This window comes from Aythya ferina, assembly GCF_964211825.1.
Source record: "Aythya ferina genome assembly, chromosome: 3".
Lineage (NCBI taxonomy): Eukaryota > Metazoa > Chordata > Aves > Anseriformes > Anatidae > Aythya > Aythya ferina.
The window spans coordinates 86,588,200-86,613,057 of record NC_140298.1 but is presented as its reverse complement, the minus strand read 5'-3'; the positions used below and the strand labels follow the sequence as shown (position 1 = coordinate 86,613,057).

General features: G+C 40.9%; 1 protein-coding gene across 5 annotated transcripts in view; it reads right to left on the bottom strand.

Annotated features, from left to right (window-relative positions):
- FILIP1 (filamin A interacting protein 1) overlaps positions 1–24,858 on the bottom strand; it is a 103,220-nt gene that overhangs the window by 30,086 nt on the left and 48,276 nt on the right. For all 5 annotated transcript variants that reach the window (XM_084514900.1, XM_084514898.1, XM_084514899.1 and 2 more), the window contains 2 exons: positions 12,127–12,300; positions 10,184–10,362 (listed from right to left, as the gene is read on the bottom strand). In XM_084514900.1, coding sequence (XP_084371026.1) covers positions 10,184–10,362; positions 12,127–12,300 — 353 coding nt within the window. The remainder of the gene's footprint in view (positions 1–10,183; positions 10,363–12,126; positions 12,301–24,858) is intronic.

The window sequence follows — 24,858 nt, the reverse complement described above, 5'->3', positions numbered from 1 at the left end:
AGAGGCCATTGCAGCAGAGAATGCCCTCACTGTTTTATAACCTTATATTTTTAACCTGTTATTTTAACCTTATATTTGTATTTGCTAAGAGCAAAAAAAAATGGGAGTCTGATTGCCCAGAGCCCACGGCTCTCCCATAACACCAAACCCATTAACCCATCTCACAGCTGATATGAGACGTGAGGCCAATCTCACACAGTAAGTGTAAATTGCAAGCTGCCATTCCTGCCTCTGCTTGCCTTACAGCTTCTTTTCTACCATCTCTGCCTTGCCCTCTGAACAACTGTACCGCCTGCGTGTCCTGGTCCCGCTGATTTCTAATTGTGTATTTGGTTTTCAGCTGTCAACTTCCACTGTGCATCCCTCACTTACAAATTGCTATTATTTTTCAAAATGTTATAGTGATGTAAGTGCAAATGATGCCTCACACAACAAGAGAGGCAACAGTTTGGAAAAGCTTACAGCTTCCTTGGCAGAACCAGTAGGCGATACTGGCCAAAATAACTCAAAATATAAAGACATTATTTGGCTATAGAAATTATTTTAAAATAGTACGGTCCTAAGTGCTTATTATCATGAACATAAATGCAGACAGAACTTATGTAAAAATATAATCATAAAGGAAATAGATATTGTTGATGCGTTACTTTTTTGGAGAGCAAGTTCTTACTCAGAAGCTGTAACTCTGCTAACTGCTGTATGTGCTACATTTATATATGCATTTTTGGAGTTCCTACTCATTTATCCCATTAATCAAGAAGAGCTCTCCTGACTTCAGAGGAATTGCACCAGTGCCAGCTTTGTGCTCATGAAACTCGGAGTCAGGCTGGTGTTTTTACAGATTAGTTATTTCCTAAGACCCAAAGAAGCTGGATGCAGGGAGCTCAGTGTGCTAATGATGGGCACAAAGCAATAGTGCCTGTCAGTGAAAGCAAGTTGGACCAGCAGCGCTTGGCCTGTCAGGTGAGGACATGAGCCAGTCAAACCAGGACACGGTCTTCTCTGCCGAAGGATTAGCAGCACACAGAGGCACGAGACGTGCAACAACTGCGAGCAGCAGAGCTCTACCACCCGCACCACCGGGATGGACAGTGCTCTGCCCCTGCCACTTCTGAAAACCGGGTTGTATCCCATCCAGTAATCTGCAAAATGAAAAACGCTGAAAGCTATGCATCATTTTAAAATGAGTTAAGTCATCCAGGCAAAGCCCAATATGTAAATGTTGAAAGAGAATACTTCTATCCATTTCCAATTCCTCTGAAAATAAACATTTCATATGGAATTGTAGAGGAACTTTCAGCCTGTGATATATATACTTGTCACCAAGAGGCACTTTTTCACCTATGACATAATTGCTACCATCAGAGAAGCACTGCTGCTGCTCTGCTGTAATTTAGCCTCATTTTCTGCTCATTTCATTATCCTTTCTCATTAGGGCATTACATATTCAGCTATGTTACTATTAATCTTTTCCCACCATAAGCAACTGGATAACAGAGCTGTGTGAAAATTGATTTTTCAATTCCTTAGCTGATCTAAAAATTCAACAATTATCAAATGAAATAATAATTAAAAAGCTTTATTTTTCTCTCTCATTCAAGAAAAAATGTGAAATTCAGTGAAACATTTGTTCATCTTGAATAAGCCTTTTCATCCATCTTTGTCATTTTAAGAAAAGCAGCAAACAGGGAGGCAATAACTTGGCACCATTTGCCAAACCAACAAGTGAGAAATCCTCCCTTTCCAGGAGACAGTCCCAGCCCAGTGAGTTCCTGTGTCTGGGGAGTCTGAATACCCCAGGCACTGACCTACAAGGACATTTTCACCCCTTGGGTGGAAAGAACTCAAAAAGCATGTAAATGATTTGTAAAAGTGGAACAATTTTGAGTGGGAAGAGACCTCCCCAGGAGATGCAACAACGTGACCAGGCTTCCTCCAAGAGGTGACTTCAGATCCCATCAGGGTGATGGGAGGTATGAAAGTCTCCCACAGTCCAGGTGAACAGCATAACCACAGGGTTATTTGGTATGTTTTGTTGTTGTTGTTGTTTGTTTGCTTGCTTTTGACTAGCTGGTCTTATGAATTAAGCCACTAGCTTTCCATTTGTGATATTTCTAACAATTTTCTTACACACAAAGTGGCCTTTGTAAAACAAAATTTTAAATAATTAGTCCAAATGCAAACTTTGACAATTCATTATTAGTATCATAGGCGCTTTATAAATACGTGCTCAATTATACATATTTTACTCTACAGTCCTTCTCCCTTACATTTGCACAAATTACAGCAAGTTTCACGAGAACATTTACTTTGGATTTTTGCATCCCCTTGTTCTTTATTTTTTATTATTTTTCATTCTGCCTTAAGATTTTTTCCACATATAAGCCTTAAAAAGAAATGAAAACTGAAATGATGCAAATACAAAACTTATTACTGGTATTCTCCGCTGCTGGTGGCATGCCTATAATCTATCAGCTATTATTTGCCAGCATTGTCCAGAGGTCTTAAATAAAGTTATTGCCTCATGGTACTTGGCACTTAAACTCACAAGTAAAAAGGACTTCTGCCAGAAGTCTCTTCTGGCTTACACAGATATGAAAACATAAGGGGAGCTATACTGCGTCAGACTGGGGCCAGTTCTTCCCCAATGTTGTGTTGTTGATTACGGCTAGGGAGACGATACCAGAAACAGTACAGAGCCAGGGGTCCTGCCTGCAGCTTTGGGTCACCCTGGCAGCCTCAACACACAGGGATGCCCCAAGTTCCTTCCAGGCAGTTGGGATTAATTCATGGCCATGGAGGTAAGCTTTACCAGTTATCCCGTCCTGGTTAGATACATGCTCCTGTGTGGAAGGAACAAAAATGAGGCATGAAGAGGTAAAATTACATGTTCAGGGGCCCAACAGCAGCATTATTGTTAGGATTTCTGTGGAACCTACCATTTTTACTGAAACCTGGTTTTGGTCTTCCTAAGAAAATAAATCCTTAGGGGAGATGTTGACTCAGATCTTGTCTCCCCCAACAATACAGCAAGTCAACCTCTCAATTATGCCAAACTGACAGAAATTCACTTGCATCCATTCCTCTCCCAGTTCTCTTCCTTCTGCCACCCCCACTCTACCACTGCCCTCGATTATGTACTCATATCTATAAGGAGAAGGCACCTGAGATCCTGGCAGGAATTACAGCAAAGGATTGAAAAAGCTTTGCATCTTTTTAGGGTTAGGACAGCTCCTTGTATAGGCTCACTGAGTCAGAACGGCGCCCAAGATCAGATGGAACCCTGAGGTTCTTCACATAAGTTATTGAAAGTTATTTGACAGTGTAGAACAGGTCTTGAATAAACATAGTATGTCATATTCTTCGCTAGTCCTTCTGTACATCTCTGCAGTGGTAAACTTCCATTTATACATAAAGCAAATGCCCAGCATGTTCAAGCTTGAGTGCCTTTTTAGCATATATTTATACTTGTAAATAAGTGGCATCTGTCTAAAATGTTCAGAAATTCAGTGAAACCTGGCACGTTCACTAAAACCTGTTTCTAATCTTTCTGAATGAGGAAGCAATTTTCCCAACATGACCCCGATTCAGTTCTCATTTTCTTTGCCTAAAAAAATGACAACTTAAAAAGATGGCCTCAATAGAACCATGAACTGATATTTATTTCAGTAGTATAATAACTCTGAAACATGCCAAAGGCCCCTTAAATGTTCAAATTGTTACCTATTGCACCCTGGACAGAGTTTGGGTCCGTGAGTAGATTTTGAATGAAGTAATTTTTTCCCCCCATCTGACCCTGGGAGCATTTGAATTGATGATTTTAGCAAGCAAACTTGGTAGGAATAATGAACTACATATAGTTTTGTATAATAATTCTCTCTCAAGGGCTGTGAAGCTGATGCCTACTTAGAAATTTTGGAAGAATAGCTGAAACAACACATGATGCTATTTTATATAATCCCAGAAGTGACTGAAACTGGACAGTTTTGAAGACTATCCAAGTGTGAAGAGATGGATTTGGATTAGTCCCAGCTCATGGCAAGCCTCGCATTGTGTAAGACTCGCAATACTTTCACATTGTTTCTCCACAGTTCGATGTGGCTGTTTGTTCTCTCATTTTTAAGGTACCTTTGGAGCTATTTTGTTGGAGCTTGAGACCAGAATCATTAGTTAAAACACGAGCTTCAAGCAAGTTGCAGGGAACAGCCGCGGCCTTGCAGTCTTTACAGCTAGGACTGTAAAACAGGACCTGTAAAATGGATGACCTTCAGATTTACTTAACTGTGCAGAACTGGTATTTGTCACTGCCAGGTTTATTCATTTATTTCTTTTAATAGACTACCACAGAATTTGTAATCTGTGATCTACAAAAATATTACATTTGTAGGAAAAAAAAAAAAAAGTGTTTCCAAACTATACAGATAGCATGTCAGTTTAAAAGAAAAGAATAAAAACTGTTTATTTTTTTATTAAACTGTAGCCCTTGCCTTCTACATTATAAGATTAAAGGTTTAGAAATGCAATTACTGAAAAGTAGACAGAGAGTGACTCAGTGCTTTACTACAGCCAGTAATGTGCAGAAAGATGAGTAACTACTGTAGGCAATGGTGAATTCCCACAGTCCCGTTGGGCTGACTTTTCCTTTTTTTGGGTCACAATTTGGAAACCAGGACAGAGAAACAATGAACAGATGAAAAAACCTAAAGTCTGGGTATGAATATGGCTAAGAAATACTGGAGCAAAAGAAACAACAAAAAAAAATAATTGTGTAAAAGAACTTAATTTCCATACTTCAAAGGAACCACCGACAGATTACACAGTTGCAGGCCAAAGACTGTGCTGTCTGTTTGTACCATACACCTCACCCCAATATCTCAGTATAGGGCTGTTCTTATCACAGAATTTGGCCTTAAACTGGTAAATCACAGAGATTTATTAGCCCTGAACACTTCAGACTTTTGGCTTGATTGTTCTCTATACAAGAGATGGAGGCTCTGCCCTGCTGTCTTTCTGCCAGGTTCTTTATTTTACAGTTTCCATAAAAATCAAGAAAAAATGCAAACTGGAAAGGTAACGTACACAAAATCTCCAAGCCCTCTTGCACTCCAGCCTCTACACTTGCTTGGGTGCAATTAAATAAAGGGAAACAAAAATGCAAGCGCTCCCCAGTGAAAGACTTGGTGCTGCCGTCTCGTGGGAAGAAGAAGAGGGGGAGATTGGACAAAAAAAAAAAAAAAGAAAAAAAAAAAAAGAAAAAAAAAGGCAGAAATGTAAAAAGGGAAAACAAAAGAAGATTTTCTAAAACCTGCTAACATCAACACTCCCATTTTTGTTTCAAGACGGCTGTGTGCTTTATTGCTTGCAGATTGGTTTCCTTTGCAGGTGATGCGGGCCCAGAATTACATCACCAGCAGAGCAGCCAAGAGCATCTCAGTGCCAGGATGACCGAAGCCGAGAGGAATGCATTATCACAGACCGCGGAGGGACTCGCCAGTGCATTCCTTGCTGGGGGTGCTGTGATGGGGGAGGCAGAGAGGAGATGATTTTACGCAAGGGCTGAAAGGAAACTTTGTAGAGGAAAGATCTGGGGTCACAGTCCTGCTGTCTCCTCTAAGCAGATCTAATTATGGTTGTGTACTTCAAAAAGAGGGTTTAACTAAAACCAGATTCAACAGGGCATTGCTTAGGGAGTACAGAATGAGTCCTCTCAGCCCTGCCTTTGAGGAAAGCGCAAAATGCCTCAGTGTGCAGGGAGCGCTGTCCCTTGTAAAGAATAACTTGAAGCCACAGCAAGAGAAGCAAGAACCAACTTAAAATCCTCATAGCTTCGATGATGATGCGTTTCATAAAAATGTGACCAGATGTAATATCGATGCATCCATATGAACAATGCTTACATTAGATACTTGGTGTGATTTACTGACACGCTGTGTGGTGCAGTAAAAGTCTCAGCAGTCTCAAGGATCATGCTGGAAATGATCAAATGACTCACAAAGCTGTCGCACAGATCACCCTCAACAAGTTCCAACAAAGCCTTGCTGCCACATCGCACCATGTATGCAGCAAACAATGTCCCCTGCATCTGAAAGAACACCCCCCCCTCACATTTGGAAGACTTGCAGGCTATTTCTGCCATCCCGCGGGACCGCCGCAGCCGTCCTCACCACAGGCCTGTTTCTGAACCATTAAAATCAATAGGAGCTTTCCAGTGCTTTTAATAGAAGCAAAATATGCTGTCAACAAACTGGATTAGAAGAAGAGTACAAGACAAATTGTTCAGAGATTAGCACCTCTGAAAATGTCAGGATTTCAAACCTCACCTTTTAGGTTGAATCAAGAGCTTGAAGCAGTACCGAGGTTATGCAGAGCTCTTCCCCTTTCCAGGGGGGAAAAGGGCTGCTGATCAGACAAAAACATTTATACTCGATCCTAAAGATTTACTTTTTCTTCCCCTACGGTTCCCTAAAGAGGCCTGAGGGCTGGGACTCAGCAGCCCAGAGAACAACCAAATTTAACTTCATGTTGACCCAGTTTTGCACAAGAATTTTTGGGGGTATGGAAGTGCCCATAGCTGGTTCAGCTGCAGCCAGATCACCCAGTGACCAAGTTCATGCCACCAGCTCATTTCCTAATGTGCCACTGAAAACCAGGAGGGGTGCCTGTGCTGAAAGGACTAACTTCACCATTCCAGCTGCTGTGGGATCTCCTGATCTTCAGATGTCCAAGCCACGTTGTCAGTGCAGCTCCACACAGACCCCTCATCCTCAGAGACCCCTCACCCCACCATCTGCCACTAAAGGTCTCTGTGGAGGCCCGGGGGGCTCCAGCTCTTCTCCTTATTCCTCAGCCTAGTCATGAGGCTGCAGGGAGCGGGCTGATTTGCAGTCCTGGGGAGGGGAAGTAAAATGCCAAAGAAGATCTTGATGGTATGGAGAGAGTGGATGAGGTATACAGGTGTCGAAAAGGGTAATTTTGGTCAATTTTGGTAAAAATTGAAGATACTGTCCTTAACTTTCAAGACATACTCATCTTTATGCAATGATTTTAGCATACTATAGGGAAATTTGCAAAACACGTCAGCCACCATGTTTACAGAAGCACCTTCCACTAAAGGTATCAGATTTTGTTAATCTCGTTTTCTACCATTGTCCTGTAATGACTTGACATTTTCCTACAGCCTTTCCACAGTTTACTCACAGAGCCAACACCAACAGCCAGGCCCTCCTCGCTGCTTCATTTTGCTCCTCCTAGCTGTCTACATTTCAAATATCCTTGTGTACAATTTTCTCTTTTTTATACCTTTCATGCATAATTATTCTTGACAAATCATGTTTTTCTCTCACTTCTTTCTCACTGTGCAAGGCTGGCCTAATAATTAGTTTCACATAGAGACTATTAGCTTTCATATTATGTTGTTGTGGATGGATTAGAGTTCATGTGTGAAAGTGTATGCAAATAAATATTCCAAAGTAAATGCATTATGAGAGTGCTGGAAATGCATTAGAACCAAGGGATATTTCTGCTCTTAGAGAATTCCCCGTTTTATCTTGTTTGAACTCTCACAGGACGGCAAAGCAGATGTGGCTTCTAAAAGCTGGTGTGGACAACACTAGTGAGGAAAGATTGGTAAAACACTGCAGGGGCAGAAATTATTCCTTGCAAACAGGACAGAAATTATGGCTGCTCTCATTGTACCAGACGGCTGTGAAATGGCTGTCCCACAGGACTGTTCTTCCTCCCGCTCACCCTGTCTCATTAACGTTATAACTGCGAGTGCAGCAGAGCGGCTGACGGACAAAGTTCACCTCAGTGTCCCTTTCTTTTTTTATGGCGACTACAAGTCTGCTCAGCTCTTAACAAAGTAACCCTTGGGCCTCAAAGCACAACAATAAAAAAAATATGTATATGGTGATACTTATAAAACAAGAATGCTAGGCAGGAGCCTATGAACTGCCTTTAGGCAGGCCAGTTCTCTGTCCCACTATGCACATTAAGTGAGCATGGTGTTGTGTTTATATATATATATACATATATACACACACATATATATATTAACCTACCACAATTTAATCTTTCTATTGCAAACTCTGTCATTTTGACAAAAATCTCTTGCTGGCTGCCATTACAGGGCTTTCCTGAGAAGTCATCCCATCGTCTGCTCTGTCCTGGAACACAGTCTTTGAACCACACTACTTCCAGTTTTCAAAACCTATGAAGATGCAGGCAAATCCTGAGTTTTATGTGCACTCGGCAAACAAAGATGAGGAGTTGAGGTCATTCAAAATATATGCTAGTGAGTGGTTTCCAGGCCATCCTGGCTTTTCTAACCTGCTCTGTAAGGGATGAAGGAGGAGCAGCCTAGAGAGGGAGGGTTCTGCATGCTGGTTTTCCACGTTTAGTCATATGTCATGTCCTCTCCACTTGGTTGCTACTAAACGTGATGTGATTTTTCTCATTAGTGCCTTGGACAAAGTGGATTAAATAGCAAACACCAGGTTTCTCTGGTCACTCAGCATAACCCAAAAGCACTGCAGCTCTTCACCTGCCACCACCAGTACAGAGGTACCATTGACTAAAGCTAGAGGATTTGGTTATTCTCAAAGATTTCAACACAAGTTCAAACTCAAATTCCCCCTTTTTATTGCTGTTTTTCCAAAAATTGTAGGGTATAGGAAAACTGGAGCTTCAAAGACACAGAACAGCAGGAAGAGTATGCAAAAATGCCTCTGGGATGGGAGTTGATATGCCAGCTATAGTAATGTGAGACAGAAATCTTTTAAATCAATTCATTAAAGGAAATTGGTTCAAAGCAAACAGTTTATAAACTCAGGCTGTTTAGTGGCCTTCAGGAGTTCAGCTGGAATAATAAGAAGGCAGCAACTGATAAATTAAAGTGAATTTAAAATGTAAAGAGAAATGTAAATGGTATTTTAATATAGCCTTTACTTTTGTAGCAATTCAGTTGCCTGCATCTCCACACATGCACAGATATTCATCATTGAGAAAAAATGACATCTAAGAGAATCAGATATGAAATTACTCCTTACTTGCAAATACAACAGATTTTTTATTTTCTCTTAAGGGAATAAAATTGTTAATATGCAGACACATTTTTGTCCTTTAAAGTTTGCCAGTGAACACAGGAAGACAAAGAGCCAGAAAAACAGCAGCTATTAAACAAGGAAATACGGTCACTTTAGCTCATGTGCCACCTACTCAAAGCTGGCACTGAACAGAGCTCAGGAAATTCACTAAACAATTTAGCTCCTGGCTTTTTGAAAATGTCTGCCACCAGACTGTGGTTTCCTCAAAAGCATTTCTTCTTTGAACTTGCCTTAAGTATTCTTCCCAGAGCTTTTTTTTTTTTTTTTTTTTTTTTTTTCACCAAACTTTGTGGTTTGATTTCAAGTAGTTTGGTATGAGCATGACATTTCATATTGCAAAACTCAGACTGTTGCCGAGTGCTCGTTTTTCACCTAAACTATGTGCTGCAAAAGGTGTCCTCTTTTGACTTAGAGGATAAATTACTCCTACAATGAGGACTAATACTTGAAGGGAAAAAAACTGAGCGTTGAGCTTTATCTTTTGAGATAAAGACCTTCAGGTAGTCCGTCACAGGCTGGGCACATTTTATAAAACATGAAAATATTTTCTTCCAGGGGGATGTAGATCTTGCCTGAGGTAAACCCATTCAGAAATATGAAAAATAATGCAAATTGTTAGTGACTTTACAAGCCTAAATGTGAAGGGCATGGCAAATTCCCTACCATTTGTGTGCCAACAACCAAATGGTTGTTTTCCTTACCCATTCCTCCCACAGTGACACAGTGCCCTGTCCTTCACAAAATGCAGAACTCAGCTGAGCAAGCCAGCTCAAACCTTAGCCAACATAAATAACATCTGATCTCTCAAAAGCTATCAGGAGATGAACCCAAAATGGGCATGAGTAAGTCAAAACAAATTCATTTTTAAATTCAAGCGCACACTGCAGGAATGTTCAATGGTGTTCTTCCAGCCCTAGACTTGCACAGTAATGTACTACTAACATGAGAGGACTGACTTTTACCAATGGTTTACATGAGTTTATTGCCATTTAAACACAGGAAAGACCAGACGATGTCACTGCTGAACTGAAAAATACTGGGGTATCAAGGGTATTCTTTGCACTGTCATTGGTACTCACCTTTCCCGCTCCTGCTCCAAGAGGTTGGTAAAGTCATCGCTCTTGTTCATGTAATCTGTATGTTTATGCTTCTCATTTTCAAGCTCATAAACTGTGCGGCGATGGCATTTTTCTGCCAAAAGAAGCTGTTCCAGCATGCGTCGATATGTCTCCTTCTGCTTTTCTTCAAGCCTGTCCAGCTGGGTTGTAGGAAAGGAGAATAGGTTATTTTAGAGGTTTCCTTGCTTACTTCATCTGATTTATTAACAAACAGTGTCATGTTCGGTAAATGCAAGTCCCAGAATTTTACATCCTGCACTTTACATAAAGCAGTGCCTAAAAATAGGAGTAACTGTCCTGTAAAAATAATTTTTTTGGACAACGCGTTTGCAATAAACATTTACATCATTCTTGGATACACAAAGGACAGGGATTCATGTGGTTTTAGGGTAACAAACAATATTGCTGCAGTGCAGAATGCCTCCTGTGACAAGGTGCTGCATGCACTCTCCTCATTTCACATGGGAACAGCAGTAACAAATCCCCAGGAGGAATACATGCTCTCAGACCCTAGGACCCCAAGTTCAAGTACCTCTATAGGGACATGGGCACCTATGTGAGTAGCAAAATATAAGCTCAAGGCTGAAATTTGAACTTCATCGTCAACACAGTTGTACCTGTAGGACTGCTGAGATAAAAAGTCTGAATGTAGTGTGCTCTCCCCACCTGGTGCCCAGCCCCTGTGGGAGTTGCATCTCACTCTGCCCCGGCTTGACCAGAAAGCTGCTGTTTCACAGGGTGCCTCTGCAAACTGGGGGAAATAGGAGAGCAGGAGGGCTGCAGCTGCTCTTAAGCAGCTCTCCAGAAGCTGACCACGACAGTCAAAAAGAGTCGATCCATTTTGTAAAGGAACCTAGCTGGGTGCAGCCTTTGAGAGTAAATCTTTTGCACCATCCTATTTTAGCTCCCACATAACCTCTGTGGACCTAAGCATGACAGAAGTTACTGTAGACTGAGGTCCCTGTCAAATTATCATCTTCTTTAGACAAAAGACCTGCTAAGTTCTTTTACTCTTGATAGCCAGTATTTCATGCATGTTCCCAAATGCTAATGTCTGCTTTCCTTATTTACTATCACCCCCCTAAAATCCCAGAAGATACTGTAATAGGGGTGCAGAGTATAAAGATGCCCTGTGGTAGATACAATTCCTGGTTAAACAGTAAATGTTCTGAACCAAGGAACTATGAAGAGTTGGACAGATGCTACAGTGCACTGTACGGTATGTTATTGCGTGCTCTTTCTCCATGCCCTGGACTGTTAAGAAACTATAACCATAAGCAGTGGTTGCTTATTTTGGCGTTTACACTGGCCTCAGACATTCCCAGGTCTATTCTACATTTATTTATTGCTTAGATTTTAAACCAAGGGTTTAAATCTTTGGTTTAATGTCCTGCAGATCTCCTTTAGGGCTGAACTGACTTCACAGCCCTGGAACTGAAGAGACATAAAATGATTAGGGATTTGTGATCCCGTAAATATAGTCAAAATCAATCTCTGTTGGTCTTCTTTCCCTAACTACTGCTGTGATAGAGCTTTAGTATGCCAAGAAAGTCACAGAGCACTTACCAGTGCTGTGAGCAATAGAGGTTGGAGCTTATAATTGAAAGGAAATTTGGAAAACAAAAAAGCAACACCCAAAGATTTTGTTCTCATTTACCTGCACCAGCCCTAAGGAGCATACAAGGTCCATATCGTTTGTGTTCAGACCCAATGATTTTGCTTACAGTTTATTCTGACGGTTGAGAGAACAAGTATATTCAATTTTTCTTCAATTTTGTGTAATTTGCACAAGAATTTTATTATTCTCTTGTGAGCTTTGCAGACATGCAAAATACACAGAGTTTCCCTTTTTGTTAGGATTCCCCCCTGCACAGACTTGTAGATGCAAATCAAGAAGTTATTACCTCTGAAATTGGTTTCTCATAGACATCTTCCCCTATAGATTTTTCTTGGGCAAGGATGGCATCTCTGTGTAGCACTCGCAGCACACTCTCTGGAGCGGCAGACCCATAATGAGCTTCTAAAACTTCAGGTTTGGTTTTCTCTGTCTTCAGCATGTGGATCACATCCTCTCTTGCCTGTAACATGGCAAATCAGTACCATAAGCCAACGTGCTAACCAACAAGGGAAAGAAGGAAAATAGGGACATTTCATATGTACAGACTGCATACACGAAAATAGCATAAATGAGAAGAATGCTGGGCTGCCAATGCAAATATAAAACTTTGGGAGATATCAGAGTAAACACAATCTGTGTCAAGCAAATGTAGTCCCTGCAGGCATTAATTATTCTATTCCTGCCTGTCATTACATTTGAATGCGGTGGGTTTTTATCTGAGTTGAAAGTAAAGCCAAGGAAGCATTATTAGTCTTCATGTATTTTTTCACTTATTCCCTGTCCATGCTGTTTACTGACTGCAGTAAGGGGATGAGTAAAAGAAGAAGCACAAGTGTACTGAATTAATATTTCTCAGACAGCCTCTAGTCAAGTATTTCCCCTGTATTAGCCCCCTGTCTGACTTTGTGACTACAGGTTGTCTTCAAGTAGCTTTTTAAATAAAGTTTTCTCAGTTTAGTTTGCTTAAAAAAAAAAAAAAAAAAAAAAAAAAAAAAAAGGAGCTCCTTGGTTTGTCTGGAGGGCCTATCTCTCACAAGCCGAAAGGGATACAAAGCAGAAGGGTACATGCACCAATTTTTCTTTTGCTTGCCTTTCAGATATTCAAGCATGTGAGCTTGGGAAGCAAATTAAGAGCTAAGGAAAAGTTTGGATATTTTAGGAAAAATCTCTTGCAAATCCAGCCCCTATATAAGCAATGACTGTTTAGGATTTATGAACTGGCCAAAGCTTCATGCTTTTCCAGTGTTCGTAATGGCAGTCTATATTATCCCTGTAGCAAATCTTAAATCTTTACCCAATACCACAGAGACATCACAGCTCCACAAAACCATCTGCTTTTGAAATGAGCAAGGAAATAATCTCAGGAAATGACAAAGACCATTTAATCTTTTCTTAATAAAATAGAGTAACATGAAAATAAATAAAAAATGAGCTTGAGGCAAAGATCATGCCACTCAATTGAGAACTAGGTGAATTATAAACAGCTAACTGTAGGGGCTTACCCTGTACAACATTTTGTAACCTTAAGTAGTAACTTTACATGTCACTCTGTCTGCAAGATACAAATAACAGACTGGAATGGTATTAAAGTTTTTTCAGCATGAGTGTGGGAAGGGTGCATCGCTCACAGATGTCAAAACTACAAGTGAATTATGCAGACCAGTCACAAGGAGTGCCAAGAGAGCCTGTCCACCTCCCTGCCTCACATCCTGGGAATATGCCACTCTCAGAACAGAAAAAAATGATATTTTAGGAAAGTTTTAGTTTCAAGAACATATCGTTTTTTATATTCCTGTAAAAATAACAGTTATCTTAATGTCTTTGTTACTATGAGGCTAGTGCTTCTAGTCTGAGAAATGTTTTTTTCCCTCCATGGTGAATGAATGCAATAACCATCACCTGCTCTGGCAAGGCAGAGAGTAGGAAACCTCTCTGTCCCATCACCTCACTACAATCAGCAGACAATGACTACACTGGGTTCCTAAAATAAATGGTCAATTCTTCTTGTTGGCACCTACCTCTTCTGGTTAGTACCTACTGCTGAACCCACTAAATAGCACCTGAGGACCTTGGCTTCAGTTTCCTGGCCATGTCTGTGTTGTCTCAAGGCATGAACTCGGTGTCCCATTGCCAGCTCCACACCGCAGGCATGCTTATGGGGAACACTGAAAATATGGGGACAAAGGAGGCAGCACCTTTTTTCCCTGTGCACCAAGGGCCACGGACACAACCATGCTGAAACCTTGGCACATTTTAGTGCTGAGCACAGGGAGCTCCAAACCCCCACTTCTCAGGAACAGACCCACCTGGGAGCCTCGGCTAAGGGAGGGGGGAAAGGGAAGGAAGGAGGGTGAATTCATTCTCTCCTGTTGCAGCTGTCGGGCCCCACATGGCATAATTAAACATTGACAGGTAAAGCAAACAGAGACAACTCCGGTGTGGTGATTTAGTGCCAGTAAAGCTGACAGATGGACCAAACTGCCCTTCCCAGTGAGTACGTTAGCTCCTGTCCAGTTACACACGGCTGTGCATACTTTCCTTCCAGCCTCATTAGTCTTTAATCATTGACGACTGAAGTGGAGCAATGTTAGCAGGAGGGAATGAGAAAGTCCCTGAAGCATTTTAAAACTCGCCAGTTAAGAGAGGTTTCTGGATGTTGAAGGCTTGGGTCCCCTAAGAGCCATCAGGAGAGATGTCAGGAAGCAGGTGAACAAAGGACTGACACCCCAAGTGAGAAAGGGGAAAGTGTCCAACTTCAGACAGAGCTCTGAAGGTTTGAAGGTCCTTATTCACAGAACCACCGAATGGCTGAGGCTGCCAGGGCCCTCTGGAGGCCATCTGCTCCAACCCCCTGCTCTAGCTGGGCCACCTAGAGAAGGGGCCCCCAGACCACGTCCAGTTATTCACTTTGCCATCTTTAAAGGAAAGCTGTGATGCTCTAAGCTCCAGAGCACAGAGCAGAGCCTTGGAAACCCTGAACAGAGAGGCCCCTCACTGCAGGTTGAGGAAAGGGTTGCCAGCCTGTGGGACAGGTTGGGTGGCACCTGCCCCCTCATGTTCCCCTTTGTGGGCACTCGGGACATGGATGACGATAGCATGGCAAGGTGCCTTCTGCCTTTTCTGGGTTTGGCCAGTACTCTGTCATTATCTTTTCAAGGGTATCGCCTACTTCACCAAGTATTCTGTTTCCATGGATTTATGATAACAGTTTGTGAAAAGAAAACTAACAAACAGACACTCAGGTTGCTAGGAAGCACTGGAGAAAAAAAAAAAATGAGGCCTTGTGCTAATAATAAACCGGAGGGAAATTTCCTTTTATTTGGTCAGAGACAAAGCCTCAGTACAGAAAGATTCTGCAGTGCAGCTACCCCATGTCAGGGTAGTTATGTCCTAACTTCCCATCAACCTTGGGATTTGAAAACCCCAATTAACCTCTCTGAAGCTCTTTCAGGATAAATGTACAGGGAAGGAGATGAAACTGCAGGCCTGTATAATTCGTGATTTCTTTTTTCCTCCAAATGATTAATTTTCCACTGAAACTAGAAGACCCAAAAGAAGATGTTTTCTTTCCATGTATGGGGAACAGCTATCACCGTATTAAACCTCAGGACACAGAACATTTCCAGATAACAAGTTAGAATAATCCTGGGGAGGAACATTTGGGTTACTTCAACACATGTACCTGCAAAGAGTTACAAGAGGTCCCTCTTCCTAGCTAGGAAGAGCTATACTGGCAAGCTGTCCCTTCTGATGGACATCTACTTTATGTGCTTCCATTGCCTCAAAGCACAATGCTGTTTAGCATAAATCATAAGCTAGGAGACAAACAAAGGAAGAGATTTCAAATGGGAAGTAAACTTGTATATAAATCACAGGCTAAAGTTCTTAGCTATTATAGTGACAGAAACATTGTGCTTGGCAAAGGAAAACCCTCTCTCATGTCCATTTCTTTCTGGTGGTGCTCTGATGAGAGAATACTACAATTATTTGAGTAAGTCCAGAAGACTGCAAATAGCCAGAGAAGGTCTTGAAAGCCAAGATACAGAATTTAGAAAATAAGTGTATTTGCCTCTTTAGCATGTTGTGACTTAAATTGTCCTCCAGAAAACTTGAAGATAAACTTCTTTTTTTACTGTTGAGATTGTGGTTTCTCAGAAAATAAACACATTTTTCTGCTAACAAAGTGCTCTGAAACAGTTCATCCTCTAAACTGTAGGAATGATCAAGTCAGATGAATGAGCAGTTCAATTTTACCTCCTAGAAATACTCTCAAGGCAAGAAACACAAATGGCCATATAGGTTGAGAGGTGTTCTTCCACATTCGTTTTCTTCAGGAGCAAAGCCTGCTTAGAGCCTCCCTGTTCACCAAACTCCTACTGTCCCTGCTGAGAGAGGAACTGCAACGTCAAACTGTATCATCTGTCTAAGCCTCGTTTTGTCCTTACTGGAGGTGCCCAAATCTGAAGGATGATGACCTCAAGTCTCTACTAAATCCACAGAGGGGCTGAAATTCAATCAAACACTGATGTCTTGCAGAGCTTCTCCTGCTCTCCTGTCCCACTTCCCTACTGCCCAGTGGTTGCAGCACCTACTTAGGTGACAGGGTCGGTGTTTCTATCTGGGAACAGGAACTCCCACAGCACAATGCTCTCCTCCCCTCAGGCCTGCACGCTGGCTGCCCCACTGGAAGGCCAACGAGAGGCCACTTTTCGCACGGTTACCCTGAAATACTCACTTTTTGGCAGAATAAAAGAGAAGGGCTTTCTTCTGCTTACAGGCTTGAGCAGAGCAGGGGTCTGAGTTCCAAACCTCACTTTAATACATGCCTAGTAAAATATTTAAATGATATAGAAGGGATGTAAAGAGGTCCCTGCATAAAATTGAAACCATTTAGGAAACAATAGCATGACTCTGCTGCTTGTAAAAGGGGACTGGCAGCCTAGCAACCAAATTCCTGGTCAATGGAAAGACTGTTACACAAGCCCAGCATTCGGACGTGCTTCCTCCTCCTGCACTGCCCTGCCAATTTACCACAGCCCTCTCTCCCCATTCCCACAGTCTTTGGCCTCTCCCGTGAGACTGTGAACAAAACTTAGCACCCACTAAACGGGGAATTTTTGCGATAGCCCATTTGTCACCTGGGAAATGGGACTGGGCTGGTCAAACTCGTTTCATATAAGGCATCTAGTAAATTGGGAAAAAAATTCAGTTGCATTCAAGATGGGACAAATGGATTCAAAGTAATCACTGTCAGATGAGAGGAAAATCCAACTTGAGATCCTTTGCCAGGCCATTTCCTAAACTGTTCTCATGAATTTTGTTTGTTCATAAGTTGTCTTCCTGCAAATTCACAGTGTTACTGCTCTCTAAATCTGTAACCATGTCCCTTACAGTTCAGTGTTCAATCTAAAATACATCTAATGACTTCAGAGCGACCTAAACACTTCAATAACATGATGAGACTCCTCTCAATTTATTGAAAGTAGTTCTGAAAATTCAGGACCAGGAGCAGAGCTAAGAGGGAATACACTAATACAATATTTGGAAGTTCTGATATTTCCATCTTTTGAGTATTTCTTTCCCAGTTATCATGACACCCTATTATGCCTGCATGAGTGAAAACACCAAGTAACAGAGGTTTAATGTTTATGAAATCATGTTTTTCTTGCTAGTGATTAATGGCAAGAAATAACTATAAAACCACAGACAGGAACCTTAATTTGTTACTTGTGGTGTTGTTACTTGTGCTTCACACAGCTCAGGTTATTAATAGTGCAACAGCTGCCCCGCACTGCATCAGAAACTAGATAAGGTCACAGGTTCTCCATGCAATGTTGTGATCTTCCCAGTGGCTGATTTCCTAAATTCCAGCAGACTTCGCAAACTTCACCTAGAGCTAGCAAACATCACGACCAAGGCATGCCTCTAAAGGAAATCGGGAGGATGCTCTCACACTGCTTTCTGCACTATCCAGAACACGCTCATGCTGTGTCACAGCCAGCAGGAATAGTCTTGTTTCTGAAAATTCCCATTAGAGACCCACAGCATTTTTGTTTAGTTTAATTTAATGAAGACAGCATCTTTGGGCAACAGTAGTTGAAAAACTCTATCTGTAAAACTTTCCTAACACTAATCCGCATGTTTATACTCAGTAACTTCCCTTTTTTTCTTACCTTGGAAGGAAATTCAAGCAACTAAAAAGAAACCAAACTTTATTCATTTTGTATTGTGATACTATGAGCACAAATAGAGAAATTAATAAAACTTACCCTGCCTAATAGAACAACACCTGCTACAGGCTTGCTTCCCCAGGCTATCCCTACATACTGCTGCAAGGATTGAATGTAAACTTATTTTCAGGGACAGATACATTTAGTGCTTCAAAGCTAGGAAGTTAGATGTTTTACTGTATATTGCATCATACAAAGCTCATTTTTGCTAGAAACTCAAGAAATATTTTTGTCTCCTATACTGGATGTCTGAAGTAGCCACGTTTGCATCACTCACCTAATGGTTCTAGCCATTGAAAATGGTAGGTAATGACATGTATGCATTGTTTTTCTTGCAAAGAAGACAATGCAAGGTTTTTTCTTTCCTGTCATCTTAGCTAACTTCCCTGATACTTAAAACTGTGGAGTTCACTTGCACTAATTTCTTCTAACATTTCTGGACTCGGGTCTGTGTAAGTGATTTGTGCTGGAAGTAGAGAGATGAGTTCAGTGCTGAGAAGTGACCTCCAGTGCTTTTTGTACAAAAGTTTAGTGTAATATACCAGGAAATACAAGTGATGTCTTGTGACACTGGTGATGTAAAACAGGGTTGTCCTGTATTGTTCATACCGCACAGAACTTTCTGGCCCTGTACAAAGCCCTTGGAACTACGTGGTGTATCTCATCCTGCTGTGAGTTATCTTACAGTGATAACACAGAAAGTCCTCCTAAAATCAATACTGAAGAAGAGGCACTTGATAGACCAGCTCAACCATTGCATAAATCCTCTGAAGTGGCTCCAGAAGAATTAATTTGGCCTCTTATGTTTAAAAACATCCGCACTAAAGATTGGAGAGCTGAGGAGAAGCAGTACTGAACAGTATATTACTTCTTACAGCAAGCTTCGAAACAGATCAAATGAGCACTAGAAGACATCTGTCTGTTATTTCCTGCCCACACAGCTTTGTTCTGCTTTATTGCCAGAGAGCTCCATGGATGATGTCACTTTTTTCTGAAGAAAACAGGCCACCAGAGCCTTTCACTGACATAATTAATTATCTGTAGTCTGGGCCACAGCCAGAAAATTCCCATGGTAAGGCCTCGAGAAGTATTAACTCCACACTGCTTGATGTTTTCAGAATTATTAGGGTCTGGGTTATCCTGCCTTTTCACACTGAAAGAGCGTTTTGCTCGATATTATCAAATCGCAGGGCAGTTACTGCAGCATGAAGAATTACAGTGTCATGATTTACTCGGCACGGAGAGACAGATACAGGAGGTCACCTTCAATTATGCGCACAAATCTGCATGTTGGGATGTGCTTTACATACTTCAGGAATGCACCGCCAGGGCTAACCCCGCTGGTTTGGGTTTACCGTATCCAGCCATTCAGACCATACGTCTCAGCCAACTTTAAGCGTATAATAACATTTTGCACATGACCTGAAGCCCAGCAGCAAGCGGAGGCCCCGCATTGATGCAAGCAGCCAGCAGGGAGAGGGAGGAACATCTGTTAAAGCACCTTTTTGGACACTTGCGCAGGGAGAATCGTTAACGCCAGTGCAGGAGTGACTGCATTCACAGTTCCTGGCTGGTACGTGGCTGCTGTGTTGTGGTGTGCAACCTAACAAATGAGGTAATTAACAAATCAGCTTAACATCTCAGAGCAGCAGCTGGCAGTCACTACAATGCTTGCAAAGGCAGAGGAGACCCCCTGGTTGTGGTACACCAAATCAGACATAGAAAACTCCAATAGCATAAGTGCCTCCTCTGCCTTTTTTCATGCTGAGGAAATGTTCTGCAGCTTTCCACATCCTAGGTGAGCGGCAGATCATGAGGCACTTTAGCAGCAGAGGAAATCAGTAAAATTGCAATACTTTTCACACACATTAAGGTGTCTTTGTATTACTGGACTTGTGTAGTAAGGTGCCTTCCTTTGAGACCTTCTCTTTGTAACAAATTATTTTATGATCAGTTAGCACATAATTAAGAGAGAGGAAAAAAAAAAAAAAGATGACTTATGAAAGGGTAATGAAAGGAAAAGCATTTCCTTTCCTCTTTCTTGTGTTATAATCTTCCCTTTAATGCTACAGTAAAAAGTCTGGACCATAACTCAAGAGATCCATGTTCTGTCCATTAACCTCTTTCCAGTGTTTACCACATATGATTTAACCTTCATAATGCTCCAGTTTCCATTTTGTAAAAGAAATAATACTTCCCAGGAATGCCAGGAGACTTAATTCATTAATACATACAAGATCCCCAGGTTCTAAGGTTTTGAATGCTACGGAAAAATACAGCACTGGGACATCAATATCGTTTCTCTTCTCTTCATTTCACTGTATTCCTCTGTTTCTTCCATGTTTATGTATTTCTACATTACCATCCAATTTGCTGAAGTCCATGGGAAACTTAAAATCATCTTAATTAGACATGCAACTCAAGCTCTACAAACTGGTTTTTGAAAGTGCTTCATTGCCTCTGTGAGAATCTGAAGCACTTGAAATTAGATGGTCTGACCTGAACGTCAGGTAAGCACTAGAAGATGCTGGTGTAAGTACATGTACCTCTTGGTGTTTCTCTGAGAGGAACAAACCCAAACAGGTGTTTCTTTCTGCAGTCATCTAGCTGGCTTCTGGCAGGAATGAGCATGTGTGGAGTAGGTCAGAGTGAGAGACAAGCTGGTGCCACTGGGGCCATAGCTGTCAGGATGACGAAGTTCAGAGGAAATCCTTCTGCCTTGTCTGCAGAGACTGCATAACTCAGAGCAGGATACCAACAGCAGCAAGCGTGTATACATGTGTAATAAACTGTATACACAACTTTCTCTTGTCCAAGCATTTTGTTGGCTTCAACAAAATGTTTTCCAGTGCTCTGTGCTCCACGGATACGCATTCAAGTTACTGATGACTGATGAATGGGCAAGAATAGCAGGGTTGCATTACAGCGAGCACTTACCAGTACAGCCAATTACTTGAGCAGAGGAATAGTCAGAGGAGACAAGGGAAGTGGAGCAAGCTCTTAGAGAAAAGTGACTTTGCGAGGGCAGACAATGAAAGGTGCAGAATGAGGACTCCTGCCAATGCCCACAATGTCCTCATAGCCTCCCACTGTCTCCAAAATCCCCCTGATTGTGTTCAACATCTGTCCTTCCTCTTGTCTTCCCCAAGTTTCTCTCAGATGTCCTCTCCCTTCTCCATCTCCCCGTTGCATCCCCAGGAACAATACCGGAGCTTTCAAACTGCCATTTTGCCTGAACTGCTGAAACTGCCTGGGACAATCTTGGTAAATGGGCTTTCATTATAAAACTGACTCCATCAACACTTCTGCTCCTGTCTTGTCTAAACACAAAGGCCACAAACACCTGGAAGGTACCTTCTAACTGTACTTGGTTCAGTCAGTTCCACTAATTTTGCTGGCTTGGAAGAATTTATGTTTTTATTTTATTTTATTTTATTTTATTTTATTTTATTTTATTTTATTTTATTTTATTTTATTTTCCAAATAAAAATAGTCATTTCCAGGGTAAGAAGCTCTTCATTTGCAAAAATTCAAACCATTCCTGTCTTAGAAAAGGATTTCCCTTAATGATCTCTCAGCCCTGCATCAGTTTGAGTGTCGTGTGTGCACAGCTCTCAGACATATGTCACTGAGCTCGTTTTACTTTGGACCTCATGCAAAGTCTTACACTGAAGCCAGCAGTTTCGCAAAAATGTGGCAAGACACAGGATGTTCAGTAGGACCAGCCATTTTCTATATTGAAATATTGCATTTCTCTCGTTTTAGTCAACCAATAGGTGGAGCCTTTAACCCTAGAAACAAGACACTTTCTCAGATAGCCATGTTCTCACAGTTGTTATATAAAGGCTTATATTTGCTTTTATTAAAACTCATTTTGGATGGAAAATAATCAGTTTTGCTCTCAAGAGCTTATCTGATTGTCAGCTGGAGAATAGGAGACACAAACTTAATAAATACACAACGGGGACAGCAAAGTTAATAAAAACAGACTTAGCTACAACTGAAATGTTAAATTAACAGCTGGTGACTCAGAGGACTGGACAGCAGTATGACACATAAGAGATATGCTTACTGCAAGCTCTCCTGAGAATCCCAGATATTTTAAAGGCAGAAAGTCCATGCATCTAGCATCTATCACAAATTGGTTGGCCATGTTCTCTCCCACAGAGTGAGCCTTTTCCCAGGAAAATGAGAAATGACATACATGTTCTCATTATTGTTGCACTGAGTGTACAATTCTTATTACGTACATGAAAAAAACAAAACAAAAACCAAACAAATAAAAACCTGGTCAAGTGACATCAGGTGACTAAAATGATTTGAAGAAGATTGCAAAGGAGGATCAGTTAAGGACACTGGTCCCAAGACCAAAACTTAAAGTTGATCTGGGGCAGTACTTTCTGTTACATTTTGTACAGAAATGCATTAATTAAAAAAAAAAAAAAAAAAAAAAAAAAAAAAAAAAGCTGCTCATCTTCTTCCCTCCCCTCTAGACAAGATGTTTAGTGGATCAGAAACAGTTATTCCAGTATTCCTTCCTGTCCAGCTGACCCTCCAAGTCTAAACAACATGATCTAGCTCTAGTGAGTGCAGTTCAGGCATTAGCAGAGAAGGATGTTAAAACTCTGTGGAAGTGGTTTTCAGCCTACAGCTGTCCAGTCATACTGACATTTCATTAAAGATAATGACTTTGAAAAACATGTAATTCTAAAGCAGTTTTATTACCAAATAGATGATCGTGTCTGTCACAAAAGTGTCCATCACAAAACCATCACAAAAAGTGATGGCTTTAAAGTAAAAAACTTTTTTAGATTTAGGTTAGACATTTAGGAGAAATTCTTTACTTAGAGGGTGGTAAAGCACTGGCACAGGTTGCCCAGAGAAGCTATGGATGCCCCATCCCTGGAGGTGTTCAAAGCTAGGCTGGATGGGCCTTTGGGCAACTGGATCTAGTGGGAGGTGTCCCTGCCCATGGTAGGGGGGTTGGAATTAGATGATCTTTAAGGTCCCTTCCAACCCAAACCATTCTATGATTTTTTTATTACTATAATTGATAGTACCTCTGCCCTTGACTTCACAGTAGTAAATTGCCTGAATAGCACAATTTAACTATGTTTCAGTGAATTGTCTTATCTTTTTTTTTTTTATCTTTTTTTTTTTTTTTTCATAAACCAGCAGGATTCTATTTTAAAATTCATAATTTCTGTGACTTGCTAGACAAACCCTGTATTTCATGCATTTTGCACAGCAATGGTTGTGAATTGAAGAAAAGCACACTATTCTAGGCAAAATTCATCTCTGGCTATAAATTTGTGGTCTGAAATCTACCCTAAATTTTGTCCTGAAAAAGCCTGCTCCACGAAGAAAACACAAACAAACAAACAAGGACTCAGTCAGACAGGAGAGAATTGTTTAGCTCCTCGTAGTGATATTGCTATGCTAGCCCATACCATCTGTCTCCTCATCCTCTTGTCATTTCTACATCCCTTTTCCACATTTCTAACTTGTATCCATTTATCACTGTTGCATCCCCCTTTCCTTACACTCTTTTTCTTCTGTTGCCCAAACTCTTTCCTCTCATTCTATTATCCTTGTCACCTCTCTCTCCTCAGATTAACCCTATCCTCACTTTTTCCCTGTAGCTCTGTCTATGCCAAGGTTTTTCTGTAGGGGGATTTGAATTTTGTCTGTGTGATATATTCAGAAAATACTAAACTATGTCAATCCAATTAACAAGATTTCACAGTTATAAACACTTAGGCAAAGCTACTCTACACACACTTTTCTGTGGCTTTACCCATCCTTTACTTACTCAAGCTTCTCTACAGATAACTACAGCTTCTCAAACTGGGAGATATGACTAGTGATCAGTTGGAAGCTCTTTCCTCTTCACTATGCTTTGTATTCTTCCCTCTGGATCAGTGCTGTGGCGTGTTTTCCCAGCTTTATCTTGCAACTGTAACATTACCCAAAAGAAACACGTCTGATTTCCACCCACCTATTTAAAGTATTTCCAGATCTTGAGCTTTTGGGGAACTCAATATTCAATTGTATGTATTCAAGAGTATCAAGAAAGGCACGGAAGAAAAAATATAGGAATTTGTATGGTGTTTTTAACTAAGTAATATTGAGATGTCTGTCACAGTGGTGTTTCAGCTTCTTAGGAAACTCAGGTTTCCTTGACAAAGCAGTTCAATAAACAAAAGCAGTTTAAGGCATTGCATGAAAGTTAACACATTGCAGCAAGAGGAAGAAGGAGAAAAATAATACAACTACAGCAACTAAGTCAAACCATTTCATATATCAATCATTTTATCAAGGGATGGAAGGGCCAAGTAAAGCCATTTCAGCATAGAAAATGAAATATTAAAACCAATGTTTGAGACACTATGTACAGTTCTAGCTGCAGACATTTAGGAAAGACAAAGCTAGAGTGCAACTGGTGCTGATCAAATGATGATTGAAAGAGTGGGAAGCTTCTTCTGCTATAGAAAATGAAGGTGGCACAGCTAGCACAGTGAAGTAAAGACTCAGAAGGTGTGTGACTGCCATCTACAAACACATCGGGCATTAAACAGTAGAGAGAGGTAAGCTATTTAAAACATGATTGCTGTATAGCACAGTTTCATAAAGTCATTTTATTTCATAGTTATCATAGAATAAAATAGAGTAAAAATAGAATAAAATGTTTTAATAAAATATGTACATATATAAAAAAGGAAGAAAACAGAAAATGGAAACAGGAAATAATTTTCCTTTCACCCTTTACATATACAAAGCTTAGTCTT